This window comes from Heterodontus francisci, chromosome 12 (genome assembly GCF_036365525.1).
Source record: "Heterodontus francisci isolate sHetFra1 chromosome 12, sHetFra1.hap1, whole genome shotgun sequence".
Classification (NCBI taxonomy): Eukaryota; Metazoa; Chordata; class Chondrichthyes; order Heterodontiformes; family Heterodontidae; genus Heterodontus; species Heterodontus francisci.
The window spans coordinates 20,919,030-20,942,443 of NC_090382.1; the positions used below are offsets into that span (position 1 = coordinate 20,919,030).

Sequence of the window (23,414 nt, forward strand, 5' to 3'; positions counted from 1 at the left end):
TCACACTGTGTAGTCGACATGAGCCTAGTCATTAAGTGACCTCTTATTTATATCTCTATTAAGCATTTTCTGTGACTATTGTAGACTTTGTTCATCTAGTGATTCCTGTGTTCTTAGAGCTGACAACCCTGAAGCATTTGGAAAGATTTGCAGATAGCAAAATTAGTGTCCTTCGGAGCTGATTGTAGTTACCATAATTTTATCTGAATCCATGTCCATGTTGTTTCCACAGGACAGGACACGCTGGCTGTGTGACTGAGCAATGAGTGGAACAGGTAATTCTGATATTGATTGTCAAATCTTAATCAAGTGACTTTTACAGACAGGAAAACTCCTTTAAGCTTACTTAGCCTGATTTCAATGCTGTTCCCTTTCAGTATTGTTCATTCCACATACATTGACATCCATTACCCCTGAATACCATCATTTTGTCCATTATGCTATCAATTCTGTTTGTCATTGACATACACTATGTCTTCATTAGCGTCACTCCCCCCTTCATTGCAATCCATCCTCCTCCATTACCATCCCTCGTTCATTACAATCTCCCCCCCTTCATCACTGTCACTCCACCTTCATTATAATCCATCCTCCTTCATTATAATCCATCCTCTTTCATCACCATCCCCCTTCATTACTATCCATCCATCCTTCATTACCATCCCTCCCTTTCTTCATTACTGTCCATCCTTCATTACCATCCATCCCTCTTTCACTACAATCCCTCCTTCATTACTACCCATCTTCTTTCAATTCCATCTATCCTTCATTACCATCCCTCCTTCATTACTATTCCTCCTTATTTCCTGCCCCTCCCTCTTTCATGACTATCACTCCTTCATTACTGTCCTTCCCTCCTTCATTACTATCCATTCCTCCTTCATTACTATTGCTCCTTCATTACCATCCCTCCCTCCTTCATTACCATCCATCCCTCCTTCATTATCGTCCATCCTTCATTACCATCCGTCCCTCCTTCATTACTATTGCTCCTTCATTACTATCCATGGGTCCTTCATTACCATCGTTTCTTCATTATCATCCATCCTTCCTTCGTTACTATCGCTCTTTCATCATCATCATCCATCCTTTATTACCGTCCCACCCTTCTTCATTACCATCCATCATTTGTTAAAATCCATCTCTCTCTCATTACCATCCATACGTCATTACCATCTCTCCTTAGGCAGCATCTGTGTCACTCTTCATTGTTATCCATTTTCTCATTCCGCCTCGTCTCAAAGCTGCCTCTACCTCAGTTCTGCTGGTAAATTAATGATGAAGTCCTTCTACTTCAGCACTAATCTTAACAATAAAGTAAGTGAACCTGACTCCATGGTGTGATGCATCTCCTCAGTGTCCCTCACATGGTGTGATATAATTTCGACGCAATGACCCTCCCATGGTGTGATATAATATCTCCTCATTACCCCTCTCATGGTGTGATATAATATCTCCACTGTGTCCCTCCCATGGTGTGACATTATATCTCCTCAATGTCTCATTCAGGGTGTGATACAATATTTACTGAATCCCCTCCAATGCTGTGATATATCTTCTCAACATCTCATAGAATCATAGAGTCATAGAGAGATAATGCACAGAAACAGGCCCTTCGGCCCAACAATTCCGTGCCGACCAACAACAACCCATTTGTACTAATCCTACATTAATCCCATTTTCCCTCTCACATCTCCACCGTCCCTCAATTGTCCCACCACGTACCTACACGAGGGGCAAATTTTACAATGGCTAATTTACCTATAAACCCGCAAGCCATGGTATGATATAATATTTCCTCATTCCCCTCAAATGGTGTGATATAATATATCCTCAGTGTCCTTCCTATGGTGTGATATAATATCTCCTCAATGACCCTCCCATGGTGTGATATAATATCTCCTCATTCCCTCTCAAATGGTGTGATATATCTCCTCAATGTCTCCGTGGTGTGATATAATATGTCCTCAATGACCCGTCCATGGTGTGATATATCTCCTCAATGACCCTCCCATGGTGTGATATAATATCTCCTCAATGACCCCGTCTATGGTGTGATATAATATCTCCTCAATGACCCTCCCATGGTGTGATATAATATCTCCTCAATTTACCTCCCATGGTGTGATATAATATCTCCTCAATAACCCTCCCAAGGTGTGATATAATATCTCCTCAATGACCCTCCCATGGTGTGATATAATATCTCCTCATTCCCTCTCAAATGGTCTGATATAATATCTCCTCAATGTCTCTGTAGTGTGATATAATATGTCCTCAATGACCCGTCCATGCTGTGATATATCTCCCCAATGACCCTCCCATGGTGTGATATAATATCTCCTCAATGACCCTCCCATAGTGTGATATCATATCTCCTCAAAGACCCTCCCATGGTGTGATATAATATCACCACAATGACCCTCCCATGGTGTGATATAATATCTCCGCAGTATCCCTCCCGTGGTGTGATGTAATATCTCCTCAATGACCCTCCCATGGTGTGATATAATATCTCCTCAATGACCCTCCCAAGGTATGATATAATATCTCCGCAATTTCCCTCCCATGGTGTGATATAATATCTCCACAATGACCCTCCCATAGTGTGATATAATATCTCCTCAATGTCCCTCCCAAGGTGTGATATAATATCTCCACAATGACCCTCCCATGGTGTGATATAATATCTCCTCAATAACCTTCCCATGGTGTGATATAATATCTCCACAATGACCCTCCCATGGTGTGATATAATATCTCCTCAATGACCCTCCCATGGTGTGATATCATATCTCCTCAAAGACCCTCCCATGGTGTGATATAATATCTCCACAATGACCCTCCTATGGTGTGATATAATATCTCCGCAGTATCACTCCTGTGGTGTGATGTAATATCTCCTCAATGACCCTCCCATGGTGTGATATAATATCTCCACAATTTCCCTCCCATGGTGTGATATAATATCTCCACAATGACCCTCCCATGGTGTGATATAATATCTCCTCAATGACCCTCCCATGGTGTGATATAATATCTCCACAATGACACTCCCATGGCGTGATATAATATCGCCACAATGACCCTCCCATGGTGTGATATAATATCTCCTCAATGACCCTCCCATGGTGTGATATAATATCTCCTCAATGACCCTCCCATGGTGTGATATAATATCTCCTCAATGACCCTCCCATGGTGTGATATAATATCTCCACAATGACCCTCCCATGATGTGATATAATATCTCCACAATGACCCTCCCATGGTGTGATATAATATCCCCACAATGACCCTCACATGGTGTGATATAATATCTCCTCAATAACCCTCCCAAGGTGTGATATATCTCCTCAATGACCCTCCCAATTTGTGATATAATATCTCCTCAATGACCCTCCCAAGGTATGATATAATATCTCCACAATGACCCTCCCAAGGTGTGATATAATATCTCCTCAATGACCCTCCTATGGTGTGATATAATATCTCCTCATTGACCCTGCAAAGGTGTAATATAATATCCCCTCAATGATCCTCCCATGGTGTGATATAATATCTCCACAATTTACCTCCCATGGTGTGATATAATATCTCCTCAATGACCCTCCCAAGGTGTGATATAATATCTCCTCAATGATCCTCCCATGGTGCGATATAATATCTCCTCAATGATCCTCCCATGGTGTGATATAATATCTCCACAATGACCCTCCCATGGTGTGATATAATATCTCCGCAGTATCCCATCCATGGTGTGATATAATATCTCCTCAATGACCCTCCCATGGTGTGATATAATATCTCCTCAATGATCCTCCCATGGTGTGATATAATATCTCCACAATGCCCCTCCCAGGGTGTGATATAATATCTCCTCAATGACCCTCCCAGGATGTGATATAATATCTCCTCAATGACCCTCCCAATGTGTGATATAATATCTCCTCAATGTCCCTCCCATGGTGTGATATAATATCTCCTCAATGTCCCTCCCATGGTGTGATATAATATCTCCTCAATGCCCCTCCCAGGGTGTGATATAATATCTCCTCAATGACCCTCCCATGTGTGATATAATATCTCCTCAATGTCCCTCCCATGGTGTGATATAATATCTCCTCAATGACCCTCCCATGTGTGATATAATATCTCCTCAATGTCCCTCCCATGGTTCGATATAATATCTCCTCAATGACACTCCCAGGGTGTGATATAATATCTCCTCAATGACCCTCCCATGTGTGATATAATATCTCCTCAATGTCCCTCCCATGGTGTGATATAATATCTCCTCAATGACCCTCCCATGGTTCGATATAATATCTCCTCAATGACACTCCCAGGGTGTGATATAATATCTCCTCAATGACCCTCCCATGTGTGATATAATATCTCCTCAATGAACCCGCCCATGGTGTGATATAATATCTTTTCAATTTCCCTCCCAAGGTGTGATATAATATCGCCTCAATGACCCCGTCCATGGTGTGATATATCTCATTATTTTTCTCATGCTGTGATATAAAATATCCTCAATGTCCCTCACATGATGTGATATAATATTTCCTCAATGACTCGTCCATGGTGTGATTTAATATCTCCACAATGACCCCGTCCATGGTGTGATATAATATCTCCACAATGACCCTCCCATGGTGTGATATAATATCTCCACAATGACCCTCCCAAGGTGTGATATAATATCTCCTCAATGACCCTCCCAAGGTGTGATATAATATCTCCTCAATGACCCTCCCAAGGTGTGATATAATATCTCCTCAATGACCCCGTCCATGGTGTGATATAATATCTCCCCAATGACCCTCCCATGGTGTGATATAATATCTCCACAATGACCCTCCCATGGTGTGATATAATATCTCCACAATGACCCTCCCATGGAGTGATATAATATCTCCACAATGACCCTCCCATGGTGTGATATAATATCTCCACAATGACCCTCCCATGGTGTGATATAATATCTCCACAATGACCCTCCCATGGTGTGATATAATATCTCCACAATGACCCTCCCATGGTGTGATATAATATCTCCACAATGACCCTCCCATGGAGTGATATAATATCTCCACAATGACCCTCCCATGATGTGATATAATATCTCCACAATGACCCTCCTATGATGTGATATAATATCTCCTCAATGACCCTCCCATGGTGTGATACAATATCTCCACAATGACCCTCCCATGGTGTGATATAAGATCTCCTCAATGACCCTCCCATGTTGTGATATAATATCTCCACAATGACCCTCCCATGGTGTGATATAATATCTCCACAATGACCCTCCTATGGTGTGATATAATATGTCCACAATGACCCTCCCATGGTGTGATATAATATCTCCACAATGACCCTCCCATGGTGTGATATAATATCTCCTCAATGACCCTCCCAAGGTGTGATATAATATCTCCTCAATGACCCGTCCATGGTGTGATATAATATCTCCTCAATGATGCCGTCCATGGTGTGATATAATATCTCCCCAATGACCCTCCCATGGTGTGATATATCATCTCAACCTCCCTCTCATGCTGTGATGTAATATCTCCTCAATGACCGTCCCATGGTGTGATATATCTCCTCAATGAACCCGCCCATGGTGTGATATAATATCTCCTCAATTTCCCTCCCAAGTTGTGATATAATATCTCCTCAGTGACCCCGTCCATGGTGTGATATATCTCGTCATTTTTCTCATGCTGTGATATAAAATATCCTCAGTGTCCCTCACATGGTGTGATATAATATTTCCTCAATGACCCGTCCATGGTGTGATATAATATCTCCACAATGACCCTCCCATGGTGTGATATAATATCACCGCAGTATCCCTCCCGTGGTGTGATGTAATCTCTCCACTATGACCCTCCCATGGTGTGTTATAATATCTCCACAATTTACCTCCCATGGTGTGATATAATATCTCCACAATGACCCTCCCATGGTGTGATATAATATCTCCGCAGTATCCCTCCCGTGGTGTGATGTTATATCTCCACAATGACCCTCCCATGGTGTGATATAATATCTCCACAATGACCCTCCCATGGTGTGATATAATATCTCCGCAGTATCCCTCCCGTGGTGTGATGTAATATCTCCTCAATAACCTTCCCATGGTGTGATATAATATCTCCACAATGACCCTCCCAAGGTGTGATATAATATCTCCACAATGACCCTCCTATGGTGTGATATAATATCTCCTCATTGACCCTCCCAAGGTGTAATATAATATCTCCTCAATGATCCTCCCATGGTGTGATATAATATCTCCACAATTTACCTCCCATGGTGTGATATAATATCTCCTCAATGACCCTCCCAAGGTGTGATATAATATCTCCTCAATGATCCTCCCATGGTGTGATATAATATCTCCTCAATGATCCTCCCATGGTGTGATATAATATCTCCACAATGACCCTCCCATGGTGTGATATAATATCTCCTCAGTATCCCATCCATGGTGTGATATAATATCTCCTCAATGACCCTCCCATGGTGATATAATATCTCCTCAATGACCCTCCCATGTGTGATATAATATCTCCACAATGACCCTCCCATGGTGTGATATAATATCTCCGCAGTATCCCATCCATGGTGTGATATAATATCTCCTCAATGACCCTCCCATGTGTGATATAATATCTCCTCAATGTCCCTCCCATGGTTCGATATAATATCTCCTCAATGACACTCCCAGGGTGTGATATAATATCTCCTCAATGACCCTCCCATGTGTGATATAATATCTCCTCAATGTCCCTCCCATGGTTCGATATAATATCTCCTCAATGACCCTCCCAATGTGTGATATAATATCTCCTCAATGTCCCTCCCATGGTGTGATATAATATCTCCTCAATGCCCCTCCCAGGGTGTGATATAATATCTCCTCAATGACCCTCCCAGGATGTGATATAATATCTCCTCAATGACCCTCCCAATGTGTGATATAATATCTCCTCAATGTCCCTCCCATGGTGTGATATAATATCTCCTCAATGTCCCTCCCATGGTGTGATATAATATCTCCTCAATGCCCCTCCCAGGGTGTGATATAATATCTCCTCAATGACCCTCCCATGTGTGATATAATATCTCCTCAATGACCCTCCCATGTGTGATATAATATCTCCTCAATGTCCCTCCCATGGTGTGATATAATATCTCCTCAATGACCCTCCCATGTGTGATATAATATCTCCTCAATGTCCCTCCCATGGTTCGATATAATATCTCCTCAATGACACTCCCAGGGTGTGATATAATATCTCCTCAATGACCCTCCCACGTGTGATATAATATCTCCTCAATGTCCCTCCCATGGTTCGATATAATATCTCCTCAATGACACTCCCAGGGTGTGATATAATATCTCCTCAATGACCCTCCCTAGGTGTGATATAATACCTCCTCAATGACCCGTCCATGGTGTGATATAATATGTCCTCAATGACCCGTCCATGATGTGATATAATATCTCCTCAATGACCCGACCATGGTGTGATATAATACCTCCTCAATGACCCGTCCATGGTGTGATATAATATGTCCTCAATGACCCGTCCATGATGTGATATAATATCTCCTCAATGACCCTGCCAAGGTGTGATATAATAATTCCTCAGTGATCCTCCCATGTTGCGATATAATATCTCCTCAATGATCCTCCCATGGTGTGATATATTATCTCCTCAATGATCCTCCCATGGTGTGATATAATATCTCCTCTAAGATCCTCCCATGGTGTGATATAATATCTCCACAATTTCCCTCCCAAGGTCTGATATAATATCTCCTCAATCACGCCGTCCATGGTGTGATATATCTCATAATTTTTCTCATGCTGTGATATAAAATATCCTCAGTGTCCCTCACATGGTGTGATATAATATCTCCCCAATGACCCTCCCATGGTGTGATATAATATCTCGCCAATGACCCTCCCATGGTGTGATATAATACCTCCTCAATGACCCTCCCAGGGTGTGATATAATATCTCCTCAATGACCCTCCCAATGTGTGATATAATATCTCCTCAATGTCCCTCCCATGGTGTGATATAATATCTCCTCAATGACCCGTCCATGGTGTGATATAATATCTCGCCAATGACCCCGTCCATGGTGTGCATAATATCTCGCCAATGACCCTCCCATGGTACGATATAATATCTCCTCAATGTCCCTCCCATGGTGTGATATAATATCTCCTCAATGACCCGTCCATGGTGTGATATAATATGTCCTCAATGACCCGTCCATGATGTGATATAATATCTCCTCAATGACCCGACCATGGTGTGATATAATATATCCTCAATGACCCCGTCCATGGTGTGTATAATATCTCGCCAATGACCCTCCCATGGTGCGATATAATGTCTCCTCAATTTCCCTCCCAAGGTGTGATATAATATCTCCTCAATGACCCTCCCATGTGTGATATAATATCTCCTCAATGTCCCTCCCATGGTGTGATATAATATCTCCTCAATTTCCCTCCCAAGGTGTGATATAATATCTCCTCAATGACCCTCCCATGTGTGATATCATATCTCCTCAATTTCCCTCCCAAGGTGTGATATAATATCTCCTCAATCACCCTCCCATGGTGTGATATAATATCTCCTCAATGATCCTCCCATGGTGTGATATAATATCTCCTCAATGACCCTCCCATGGTGTGGTATAATATCTCCTCAATGATCCTCCCATGATGTGTTATAATATCTCCTCAATGACCCTCCCATGGTGTGATATAATATCTCCTCAATTTCCCTCCCAAGGTGTGATATAATATCTCCTCAATGATCCTCCCATGATCTGATATAATATCTCCTCAATGACCCTCCCATGGTGTGATATAATATCTCCTCAATTTCCCTCCCAAGGTGTGATATAATATCTCCACAATGACCCTCCCATGGTGTGATATAATATCTCGCCAATGACCCGTCCATGGTGTGATATAATATCTCCTCAATGACCCCGTCCATGGTGTGTATAATATCTCGCCAATGACCCTCCCATGGTGCGATATAATATCTCGCCAATGACCCTCCCATGGTGTGATATAATATCTCCTCAATGACCCTCCCAGGGTGTGATATAATATCTCCTCAATGACCCTCCCAATGTGTGATATAATATCTCCTCAATGTCCCTCCCATGGTGTGATATAATATCTCCTCAATGACCCGTCCATGGTGTGATATAATATCTCCTCAATGACCCCGTCCATGGTGTGATATAATATCTCCTCAATGACCCCGTCCATGGTGTGTATAATATCTCGCCAATGACCCTCCCATGGTGCGATATAATATCTCCTCAATTTCCCTCCCAAGGTGTGATATAATATCTCCTCAATGATCCTCCCATGATCTGATATAATATCTCCTCAATGATCCTCCCATGGTGTGATATAATATCTCCACAATTTACCTCCCATGGTGTGATATAATATCTCCTCAATGACCCTCCCATGGTGTGATATAATATCTCCTCAATTTCCCTCCCAAGGTGTGATATAATATCTCCTCAATGGTCCTCCCATGGTGTGATATAATATCTCCTCAATGATCCTCCCATGGTGTGATATAATATCTCCTCAATGATATTCCCATGGTGTGATATAATATCTCCACAATGATCCCCCCATGGTGTGATATAATATCTCCTCAATGACCCTCCCATGTGTGATATCATATCTCCTCAATTTCCCTCCCAAGGTGTGATATAATATCTCCTCAATCACCCTCCCATGTGTGATATGATATCTCCTCAATGACAGTCCCATGTGTGATATAATATCTCCTCAAATTCCCTCCCAAGGTGTGATATAATATCTCCTCAATGACCCTCCCATGGTGTGATATAATATCTCCACAATGACCCTCCCATGGTGTGATATAATATCTCCGCAGTATCCCTCCCGTGGTGTGATGTAATCTCTCCACTATGACCCTCCCATGGTGTGTTATAATATCTCCACAATTTACCTCCCATGGTGTGATATAATATCTCCACAATGACCCTCCCATGGTGTGATATAATATCTCCGCAGTATCCCTCCCGTGGTGTGATGTAATATCTCCACAATGACCCTCCCATGGTGTGATATAATATCTCCACAATGACCCTCCCATGGTGTGATATAATATCTCCGCAGTATCCCTCCCATGGTGTGATATCATATCTCCTCAAAGACCCTCCCATGGTGTGATATAATATCTCCACAATGACCCTCCTATGGTGTGATATAATATCTCCGCAGTATCACTCCTGTGGTGTGATGTAATATCTCCTCAATGACCCTCCCATGGTGTGATATAATATCTCCACAATTTCCCTCCCATGGTGTGATATAATATCTCCACAATGACCCTCCCATGGTGTGATATAATATCTCCTCAATGACCCTCCCATGGTGTGATATAATATCTCCACAATGACACTCCCATGGCGTGATATAATATCTCCTCAATGACCCTCCCATGGTGTGATATAATATCTCCTCAATGACCCTCCCATGGTGTGATATAATATCTCCTCAATGACCCTCCCATGGTGTGATATAATATCTCCACAATGACCCTCCCATGATGTGATATAATATCTCCACAATGACCCTCCCATGGTGTGATATAATATCCCCACAATGACCCTCACATGGTGTGATATAATATCTCCTCAATAACCCTCCCAAGGTGTGATATATCTCCTCAATGACCCTCCCAATTTGTGATATAATATCTCCTCAATGACCCTCCCAAGGTATGATATAATATCTCCACAATGACCCTCCCAAGGTGTGATATAATATCTCCTCAATGACCCTCCTATGGTGTGATATAATATCTCCTCATTGACCCTCCCAAGGTGTAATATAATATCTCCTCAATGATCCTCCCATGGTGTGATATAATATCTCCACAATTTACCTCCCATGGTGTGATATAATATCTCCTCAATGACCCTCCCAAGGTGTGATATAATATCTCCTCAATGATCCTCCCATGGTGCGATATAATATCTCCTCAATGATCCTCCCATGGTGTGATATAATATCTCCACAATGACCCTCCCATGGTGTGATATAATATCTCCGCAGTATCCCATCCATGGTGTGATATAATATCTCCTCAATGACCCTCCCATGGTGTGATATAATATCTCCTCAATGATCCTCCCATGGTGTGATATAATATCTCCACAATGACCCTCCCATGGTGTGATATAATATCTCCGCAGTATCCCATCCATGGTGTGATATAATATCTCCTCAATGATCCTCCCATGGTGTGATATAATATCTCCTCAATGATCCTCCCATGGTGTGATATAATATCTCCACAATGACCCTCCCATGGTGTGATATAATATCTCTGCAGTATCCCATCCATGGTGTGATATAATATCTCCTCAATGACCCTCCCATGGTGTGATATAATATCTCGCCAATGACCCTCCCATGGTGTGATATAATATCTCCTCAATGTCCCTCCCATGGTGTGATATAGTATCTCCTCAATGACCCTCCCATGGTTCGATATAATATCTCCTCAATGACACTCCCAGGGTGTGATATATCTCCTCAATGACCCTCCCAGGGTGTGATATAATATCTCCTCAATGACCCTCCCATGGTTCGATATAATATCTCCTCAATGCCCCTCCCAATGTGTGATATAATATCTCCTCAATGTCCCTCCCATGGTGTGATATAATATCTCCTCAATGCCCCTCCCAGGGTGTGATATAATATCTCCTCAATGACCCTCCCAGGATGTGATATAATATCTCCTCAATGACCCTCCCAATGTGTGATATAATATCTCCTCAATGTCCCTCCCATGGGGTGATATAATATCTCCTCAATGTCCCTCCCATGGTGTGATATAATATCTCCTCAATGACCCTCCCATGTGTGATATAATATCTCCTCAATGACCCTCCCATGTGTGATATAATATCTGCTCAATGACCCTCCCATGTGTGATATAATATCTCCTCAATGTCCCTCCCATGGTGTGATATAACATCTCCTCAATGACCCTCCCATGTGTGATATAATATCTCCTCAATGTCCCTCCCATGGTTCGATATAATATCTCCTCAATGACACTCCCAGGGTGTGATATAATATCTCCTCAATGACCCTCCCATGTGTGATATAATATCTCCTCAATGTCCCTCCCATGGTGTGCTATAATATCTCCTCAATGACCCTCCCATGGTTCGATATAATATCTCCTCAATGACACTCCCAGGGTGTGATATAATATCTCCTCAATGACCCTCCCATGTGTGATATAATATCTCCTCAATGAACCCGCCCATGGTGTGATATAATATCTTTTCAATTTCCCTCCCAAGGTGTGATATAATATCGCCTCAATGACCCCGTCCATGGTGTGATATATCTCATTATTTTTCTCATGCTGTGATATAAAATATCCTCAATGTCCCTCACATGATGTGATATAATATTTCCTCAATGACTCGTCCATGGTGTGATTTAATATCTCCTCAATGACCCCGTCCATGGTGTGATATAATATCTCCACAATGACCCTCCCATGGTGTGATATAATATCTCCACAATGACCCTCCCAAGGTGTGATATAATATCTCCTCAATGACCCTCCCAAGGTGTGATATAATATCTCCTCAATGACCCTCCCAAGGTGTGATATAATATCTCCTCAATGACCCTCCCAAGGTGTGATATAATATCTCCTCAATGACCCGTCCATGGTGTGATATAATATCTCCTCAATGACCCCGTCCATGGTGTGATATAATATCTCCCCAATGACCCTCCCATGGTGTGATATAATATCTCCACAATGACCCTCCCATGGTGTGATATAATATCTCCACAATGACCCTCCCATGGAGTGATATAATATCTCCACAATGACCCTCCCATGGTGTGATATAATATCTCTACAATGACCCTCCCATGGTGTGATATAATATCTCCACAATGACCCTCCCATGGTGTGATATAATATCTCCACAATGACCCTCCCATGGAGTGATATAATATCTCCACAATGACCCTCCCATGATGTGATATAATATCTCCACAATGACCCTCCCATGGTGTGATATAATATCTCCGCAGTATCCCATCCATGGTGTGATATAATATCTCCTCAATGATCCTCCCATGGTGTGATATAATATCTCCTCAATGATCCTCCCATGGTGTGATATAATATCTCCACAATGACCCTCCCATGGTGTGATATAATATCTCTGCAGTATCCCATCCATGGTGTGATATAATATCTCCTCAATGACCCTCCCATGGTGTGATATAATATCTCGCCAATGACCCTCCCATGGTGTGATATAATATCTCCTCAATGTCCCTCCCATGGTGTGATATAGTATCTCCTCAATGACCCTCCCATGGTTCGATATAATATCTCCTCAATGACACTCCCAGGGTGTGATATATCTCCTCAATGACCCTCCCAGGGTGTGATATAATATCTCCTCAATGACCCTCCCATGGTTCGATATAATATCTCCTCAATGACCCTCCCAATGTGTGATATAATATCTCCTCAATGTCCCTCCCATGGTGTGATATAATATCTCCTCAATGCCCCTCCCAGGGTGTGATATAATATCTCCTCAATGACCCTCCCAGGATGTGATATAATATCTCCTCAATGACCCTCCCAATGTGTGATATAATATCTCCTCAATGTCCCTCCCATGGTGTGATATAATATCTCCTCAATGTCCCTCCCATGGTGTGATATAATATCTCCTCAATGACCCTCCCATGTGTGATATAATATCTCCTCAATGACCCTCCCATGTGTGATATAATATCTGCTCAATGACCCTCCCATGTGTGATATAATATCTCCTCAATGTCCCTCCCATGGTGTGATATAATATCTCCTCAATGACCCTCCCATGTGTGATATAATATCTCCTCAATGTCCCTCCCATGGTTCGATATAATATCTCCTCAATGACACTCCCAGGGTGTGATATAATATCTCCTCAATGACCCTCCCATGTGTGATATAATATCTCCTCAATGTCCCTCCCATGGTGTGATATAATATCTCCTCAATGACCCTCCCATGGTTCGATATAATATCTCCTCAATGACACTCCCAGGGTGTGATATAATATCTCCTCAATGACCCTCCCATGTGTGATATAATATCTCCTCAATGAACCCGCCCATGGTGTGATATAATATCTTTTCAATTTCCCTCCCAAGGTGTGATATAATATCGCCTCAATGACCCCGTCCATGGTGTGATATATCTCATTATTTTTCTCATGCTGTGATATAAAATATCCTCAATGTCCCTCACATGATGTGATATAATATTTCCTCAATGACTCGTCCATGGTGTGATTTAATATCTCCTCAATGACCCCGTCCATGGTGTGATATAATATCTCCACAATGACCCTCCCATGGTGTGATATAATATCTCCACAATGACCCTCCCAAGGTGTGATATAATATCTCCTCAATGACCCTCCCAAGGTGTGATATAATATCTCCTCAATGACCCTCCCAAGGTGTGATATAATATCTCCTCAATGACCCTCCCAAGGTGTGATATAATATCTCCTCAATGACCCGTCCATGGTGTGATATAATATCTCCTCAATGACCCCGTCCATGGTGTGATATAATATCTCCCCAATGACCCTCCCATGGTGTGATATAATATCTCCACAATGACCCTCCCATGGTGTGATATAATATCTCCACAATGACCCTCCCATGGAGTGATATAATATCTCCACAATGACCCTCCCATGGTGTGATATAATATCTCCACAATGACCCTCCCATGGTGTGATATAATATCTCCACAATGACCCTCCCATGGTGTGATATAATATCTCCACAATGACCCTCCCATGGAGTGATATAATATCTCCACAATGACCCTCCCATGATGTGATATAATATCTCCACAATGACCCTCCTATGATGTGATATAATATCTCCTCAATGACCCTCCCATGGTGTGATACAATATCTCCACAATGACCCTCCCATGGTGTGATATAATATCTCCTCAATGACCCTCCCATGTTGTGATATAATATCTCCACAATGACCCTCCCATGATGTGATATAATATCTCCACAATGACCCTCCTATGATGTGACATAATATCTCCTCAATGACCCTCCCATGGTGTGATATAATATCTCCACAATGACCCTCCCATGGTGTGATATAATATCTCCACAATGACCCTCCCATGGTGTGATATAATATCTCCACAATGACCCTCCCATGGTGTGATATAATATCTCCACAATGACCCTCCCATGGTGTGATATAATATCTCCTCAATGACCCGTCCATGGTGTGATATAATATCTCCTCAATGATGCCGTCCATGGTGTGATATAATATCTCCCCAATGACCCTCCCATGGTGTGATATATCATCTCAACCTCCCTCTCATGCTGTGATGTAATATCTCCTCAATGACCGTCCCATGGTGTGATATATCTCCTCAATGAACCCGCCCATGGTGTGATATAATAATTCCTCAATTTCCCTCCCAAGTTGTGATATAATATCTCCTCAGTGACCCCGTCCATGGTGTGATATATCTCGTCATTTTTCTCATGCTGTGATATAAAATATCCTCAGTGTCCCTCACATGGTGTGATATAATATTTCCTCAATGACCCGTCCATGGTGTGATATAATATCTCCACAATGACCCTCCCATGGTGTGATATAATATCACCGCAGTATCCCTCCCGTGGTGTGATGTAATCTCTCCACTATGACCCTCCCATGGTGTGTTATAATATCTCCACAATTTACCTCCCATGGTGTGATATAATATCTCCACAATGACCCTCCCATGGTGTGATATAATATCTCCGCAGTATCCCTCCCGTGGTGTGATGTTATATCTCCACAATGACCCTCCCATGGTGTGATATAATATCTCCACAATGACCCTCCCATGGTGTGATATAATATCTCCGCAGTATCCCTCCCGTGGTGTGATGTAATATCTCCTCAATAACCTTCCCATGGTGTGATATAATATCTCCACAATGACCCTCCCAAGGTGTGATATAATATCTCCACAATGACCCTCCTATGGTGTGATATAATATCTCCTCATTGACCCTCCCAAGGTGTAATATAATATCTCCTCAATGATCCTCCCATGGTGTGATATAATATCTCCACAATTTACCTCCCATGGTGTGATATAATATCTCCTCAATGACCCTCCCAAGGTGTGATATAATATCTCCTCAATGATCCTCCCATGGTGTGATATAATATCTCCTCAATGATCCTCCCATGGTGTGATATAATATCTCCACAATGACCCTCCCATGGTGTGATATAATATCTCCGCAGTATCCCATCCTTGGTGTGATATAATATCTCCTCAATGACCCTCCCATGGTGATATAATATCTCCTCAATGATCCTCCCATGGTGTGATATAATATCTCCACAATGACCCTCCCATGGTGTGATATAATATCTCCGCAGTATCCCATCCATGGTGTGATATAATATCTCCTCAATGATCCTCCCATGGTGTGATATAATATCTCCTCAATGATCCTCCCATGGTGTGATATAATATCTCCACAATGACCCTCCCATGGTGTGATATAATATCTCTGCAGTATCCCATCCATGGTGTGATATAATATCTCCTCAATGACCCTCCCATGGTGTGATATAATATCTCGCCAATGACCCTCCCATGGTGTGATATAATATCTCCTCAATGTCCCTCCCATGGTGTGATATAGTATCTCCTCAATGACCCTCCCATGGTTCGATATAATATCTCCTCAATGACACTCCCAGGGTGTGATATATCTCCTCAATGACCCTCCCAGGGTGTGATATAATATCTCCTCAATGACCCTCCCATGGTTCGATATAATATCTCCTCAATGACCCTCCCAATGTGTGATATAATATCTCCTCAATGTCCCTCCCATGGTGTGATATAATATCTCCTCAATGCCCCTCCCAGGGTGTGATATAATATCTCCTCAATGACCCTCCCAGGATGTGATATAATATCTCCTCAATGACCCTCCCAATGTGTGATATAATATCTCCTCAATGTCCCTCCCATGGTGTGATATAATATCTCCTCAATGTCCCTCCCATGGTGTGATATAATATCTCCTCAATGCCCCTCCCAGGGTGTGATATAATATCTCCTCAATGACCCTCCCATGGTGTGATATAATATCTCCTCAATGACCCTCCCATGTGTGATATAATATCTCCTCAATGTCCCTCCCATGGTGTGATATAATATCTCCTCAATGACCCTCCCATGTGTGATATAATATCTCCTCAATGTCCCTCCCATGGTTCGATATAATATCTCCTCAATGACACTCCCAGGGTGTGATATAATATCTCCTCAATGACCCTCCCACGTGTGATATAATATCTCCTCAATGTCCCTCCCATGGTGTGATATAATATCTCCTCAATGACCCTCCCATGGTTCGATATAATATCTCCTCAATGACAGTCCCAGGGTGTGATATAATATCTACTCAATGACCCTCCCATGTGTGATATAATATCTCCTCAATGAACCCGCCCATGGTGTGATATAATATCTTTTCAATTTCCCTCCCAAGGTGTGATATAATATCTCCTCAATGACCCCGTCCATGGTGTGATATATCTCATTATTTTTCTCATGCTGTGATATAAAATATCCTCAATGTCCCTCACATGATGTGATATAATATTTCCTCAATGACTCGTCCATGGTGTGATTTAATATCTCCTCAATGACCCCGTCCATGGTGTGATATAATATCTCCACAATGACCCTCCCATGGTGTGATATAATATCTCCACAATGACCCTCCCAAGGTGTGATATAATATCTCCTCAATGACCCTCCCAAGGTGTGATATAATATCTCCTCAATGACCCTCCCAAGGTGTGATATAATATCTCCTCAATGACCCTCCCAAGGTGTGATATAATATCTCCTCAATGACCCGTCCATGGTGTGATATAATATCTCCTCAATGACCCCGTCCATGGTGTGATATAATATCTCCCCAATGACCCTCCCATGGTGTGATGTAATATCTCCACAATGACCCTCCCATGGTGTGATATAATATCTCCACAATGACCCTCCCATGGAGTGATATAATATCTCCACAATGACCCTCCCATGGTGTGATATAATATCTCCACAATGACCCTCCCATGGTGTGATATAATATCTCCACAATGACCCTCCCATGGTGTGATATAATATCTCCACAATGACCCTCCCATGGAGTGATATAATATCTCCACAATGACCCTCCCATGATGTGATATAATATCTCCACAATGACCCTCCTATGATGTGATATAATATCTCCTCAATGACCCTCCCATGGTGTGATACAATATCTCCACAATGACCCTCCCATGGTGTGATATAATATCTCCTCAATGACCCTCCCATGTTGTGATATAATATCTCCACAATGACCCTCCCATGATGTGATATAATATCTCCACAATGACCCTCCTATGATGTGACATAATATCTCCTCAATGACCCTCCCATGGTGTGATATAATATCTCCACAATGACCCTCCCATGGTGTGATATAATATCTCCACAATGACCCTCCCATGGTGTGATATAATATCTCCACAATGACCCTCCCATGGTGTGATATAATATCTCCTCAATGACCCTCCCAAGGTGTGATATAATATCTCCTCAATGACCCGTCCATGGTGTGATATAATATCTCCTCAATGATGCCGTCCATGGTGTGATATAATATCTCCCCAATGACCCTCCCATGGTGTGATATATCATCTCAACCTCCCTCTCATGCTGTGATGTAATATCTCCTCAATGACCGTCCCATGGTGTGATATATCTCCTCAATGAACCCGCCCATGGTGTGATATAATATCTCCTCAATTTCCCTCCCAAGTTGTGATATAATATCTCCTCAGTGACCCCGTCCATGGTGTGATATATCTCGTCATTTTTCTCATGCTGTGATATAAAATATCCTCAGTGTCCCTCACATGGTGTGATATAATATTTCCTCAATGACCCGTCCATGGTGTGATATAATATCTCCACAATGACCCTCCCATGGTGTGATATAATATCACCGCAGTATCCCTCCCGTGGTGTGATGTAATCTCTCCACTATGACCCTCCCATGGTGTGTTATAATATCTCCACAATTTACCTCCCATGGTGTGATATAATATCTCCACAATGACCCTCCCATGGTGTGATATAATATCTCCGCAGTATCCCTCCCGTGGTGTGATGTTATATCTCCACAATGACCCTCCCATGGTGTGATATAATATCTCCACAATGACCCTCCCATGGTGTGATATAATATCTCCGCAGTATCCCTCCCGTGGTGTGATGTAATATCTCCTCAATAACCTTCCCATGGTGTGATATAATATCTCCACAATGACACTCCCATGGTGTGATATAATATCTCCGCAGTATCCCTCCCGTGGTGTGATGTAATATTTCCACAATAACCTTCCCATGGTGTGATATAATATCTCCACAATGACCCTCCCATGGTGTGATATAATATCTCTGCAGTATCCCTCCCGTGGTGTGATGTAATATCTCCTCAATAACCTTCCCATGGTGTGATATAATATCTCCACAATGACCCTCCCATGGTGTGATATAATATCTCCGCGGTATCCCTCCCGTGATGTGATGTAATATCTCCACAATGACCCTCCCATGGTGTGATATAATATCTCCACAATGACCCTCCCGTGGTGTGATATAATATCTCCTCAATGACCCGTCCATGGTGTGATATAATATCTCCTCAATGACCCTGCCAAGGTGTGATATAATATCTCCGCAATGACCCTCCCATGGTGTGATATAATATCTCCACAATGACCCTCCCATGGTGTGATATAATATCTCCACAATGACCCTCCCATGGTGTGATATAATATCTCCACAATGACCCTCCCATGGTGTGATATAATATCTCCACAATGACCCTCCCATGGTGTGATATAATATCTCCTCAATGACCCTCCCATGGTGTGATATAATATCTCCACAATGACCCTCCCATGATGTGATATATCTCAACAATGACCCTCCCATGGTGTGATATAATATCTCCTCAATAACCCTCCCAAGGTGTGATATATCTCCTCAATGACCCTGCCATGGTGTGATATAATGTCTCCTCAATGACCCTCCCAAGCTGTGATGTAATATCTCCACAATGACCCTCCCAAGGTGTGATATAATATCTCCTCAATGACCCTCCCATGGTGTGATATAATATCTCCTCAATGACCCTCCCTAGGTGTGATATAATATCTCCTCAATGACCCTCCCAAGGTGTGATATAATATCTCCTCAATGCTCCTCCCATGGTGTGTTATAATATCTCCTCAATGACCCTCCCATGGTGTGATATAATATCTCCTCAATGACCCTGCCAAGGTGTGATATAATAATTCCTCAGTGATCCTCCCATGTTGCGATATAATATCTCCTCAATGATCCTCCCATGGTGTGATATATTATCTCCTTAATGATCCTCCCATGGTGTGATATAATATCTCCTCTATGATCCTCCCATGGTGTGATATAATATCTCCACAATTTCCCTCCCAAGGTGTGATATAATTTCTCCTCAGTGACCCCGTCCATGGTGTGATATATCTCACAATTCTTCTCATGCTGTGATATAAAATATCCTCAGTGTCCCTCACATGGTGTGACATAATATCTCCTCAATGACCCTCCCATGGTGTGATATAATATCTCGCCAATGACCCTCCCATGGTGTGATATAATACCTCCTCAATGACCCTCCCAGGGGGTGATATAATATCTCCTCAATGACCCTCCCAATGTGTGATATAATATCTCCTCAATGTCCCTCCCATGGTGTGATATAATATCTCCTCAATGACCCGTCCATGGTGTGATATAATATCTCCTCAATGACCCCGTCCATGGTGTGTATAATATCTCGCCAATGACCCTCCCATGGTGCGATATAATATCTCCTCAATGACCCTCCCAAGGTGTGATATAATATCTCCTCAATGATCCTCCCATGGTGTGTTACATTATCTCCTCGATGACCCTCCCATGGTGTGATATAATATCTCCTCAATGACCCTGCCAAGGTGTGATATAATAACTCCTCAGTGACCCTCCCATGGTGTGATATAATATCTCGCCAATGACCCTCCCATGGTGTGATATAATATCTCCTCAATGTCCCTCCCATGGTGTGATATAGTATCTCCTCAATGACCCTCCCATGGTTCGATATAATATCTCCTCAATGACACTCCCAGGGTGTGATATATCTCCTCAATGACCCTCCCAGGGTGTGATATAATATCTCCTCAATGACCCTCCCATGGTTCGATATAATATCTCCTCAATGACCCTCCCAATGTGTGATATAATATCTCCTCAATGTCCCTCCCATGGTGTGATATAATATCTCCTCAATGCCCCTCCCAGGGTGTGATATAATATCTCCTCAATGACCCTCCCAGGATGTGATATAATATCTCCTCAATGACCCTCCCAATGTGTGATATAATATCTCCTCAATTTCCCTCCCAAGTTGTGATATAATATCTCCTCAGTGACCCCGTCCATGGTGTGATATATCTCGTCATTTTTCTCATGCTGTGATATAAAATATCCTCAGTGTCCCTCACATGGTGTGATATAATATTTCCTCAATGACCCGTCCATGGTGTGATATAATATCTCCACAATGACCCTCCCATGGTGTGATATAATATCACCGCAGTATCCCTCCCGTGGTGTGATGTAATCTCTCCACTATGACCCTCCCATGGTGTGTTATAATATCTCCACAATTTACCTCCCATGGTGTGATATAATATCTCCACAATGACCCTCCCATGGTGTGATATAATATCTCCGCAGTATCCCTCCCGTGGTGTGATGTTATATCTCCACAATGACCCTCCCATGGTGTGATATAATATCTCCACAATGACCCTCCCATGGTGTGATATAATATCTCCGCAGTATCCCTCCCGTGGTGTGATGTAATATCTCCTCAATAACCTTCCCATGGTGTGATATAATATCTCCACAATGACACTCCCATGGTGTGATATAATATCTCCGCAGTATCCCTCCCGTGGTGTGATGTAATATTTCCACAATAACCTTCCCATGGTGTGATATAATATCTCCACAATGACCCTCCCATGGTGTGATATAATATCTCTGCAGTATCCCTCCCGTGGTGTGATGTAATATCTCCTCAATAACCTTCCCATGGTGTGATATAATATCTCCACAATGACCCTCCCATGGTGTGATATAATATCTCCGCAGTATCCCTCCCGTGATGTGATGTAATATCTCCACAATGACCCTCCCATGGTGTGATATAATATCTCCACAATGACCCTCCCGTGGTGTGATATAATATCTCCTCAATGACCCGTCCATGGTGTGATATAATATCTCCTCAATGACCCTGCCAAGGTGTGATATAATATCTCCGCAATGACCCTCCCATGGTGTGATATAATATCTCCACAATGACCCTCCCATGGTGTGATAAAATATCTCCACAATGACCCACCCATGGTGTGATATAATATCTCCACAATGACCCTCCCATGGTGTGATATAATATCTCCACAATGACCCTCCCATGGTGTGATATAATATCTCCTCAATGACCCTCCCATGGTGTGATATAATATCTCCACAATGACCCTCCCATGATGTGATATATCTCAACAATGACCCTCCCATGGTGTGATATAATATCTCCTCAATAACCCTCCCAAGGTGTGATATATCTCCTCAATGACCCTGCCATGGTGTGATATAATGTCTCCTCAATGACCCTCCCAAGCTGTGATGTAATATCTCCACAATGACCCTCCCAAGGTGTGATATAATATCTCCTCAATGACCCTCCCATGGTGTGATATAATATCTCCTCAATGACCCTCCCTAGGTGTGATATAATATCTCCTCAATGACCCTCCCAAGGTGTGATATAATATCTCCTCAATGCTCCTCCCATGGTGTGTTATAATATCTCCTCAATGACCCTCCCATGGTGTGATATAATATCTCCTCAATGACCCTGCCAAGGTGTGATATAATAATTCCTCAGTGATCCTCCCATGTTGCGATATAATATCTCCTCAATGATCCTCCCATGGTGTGATATATTATCTCCTTAATGATCCTCCCATGGTGTGATATAATATCTCCTCTATGATCCTCCCATGGTGTGATATAATATCTCCACAATTTCCC

At 42.4% G+C, this 23,414-nt stretch overlaps 1 protein-coding gene across 1 annotated transcript in view; it reads left to right on the top strand.

Annotated features, from left to right (window-relative positions):
• The window catches only part of LOC137375775 (apoptosis-associated speck-like protein containing a CARD), a 99,909-nt gene that overhangs the window by 13,626 nt on the left and 62,869 nt on the right, over positions 1–23,414 (top strand). Inside the window, exon 2 of the mRNA XM_068043182.1 lies at positions 233–275. Coding sequence (XP_067899283.1) covers positions 263–275 — 13 coding nt within the window. The 5' untranslated portion in view covers positions 233–262. The remainder of the gene's footprint in view (positions 1–232; positions 276–23,414) is intronic.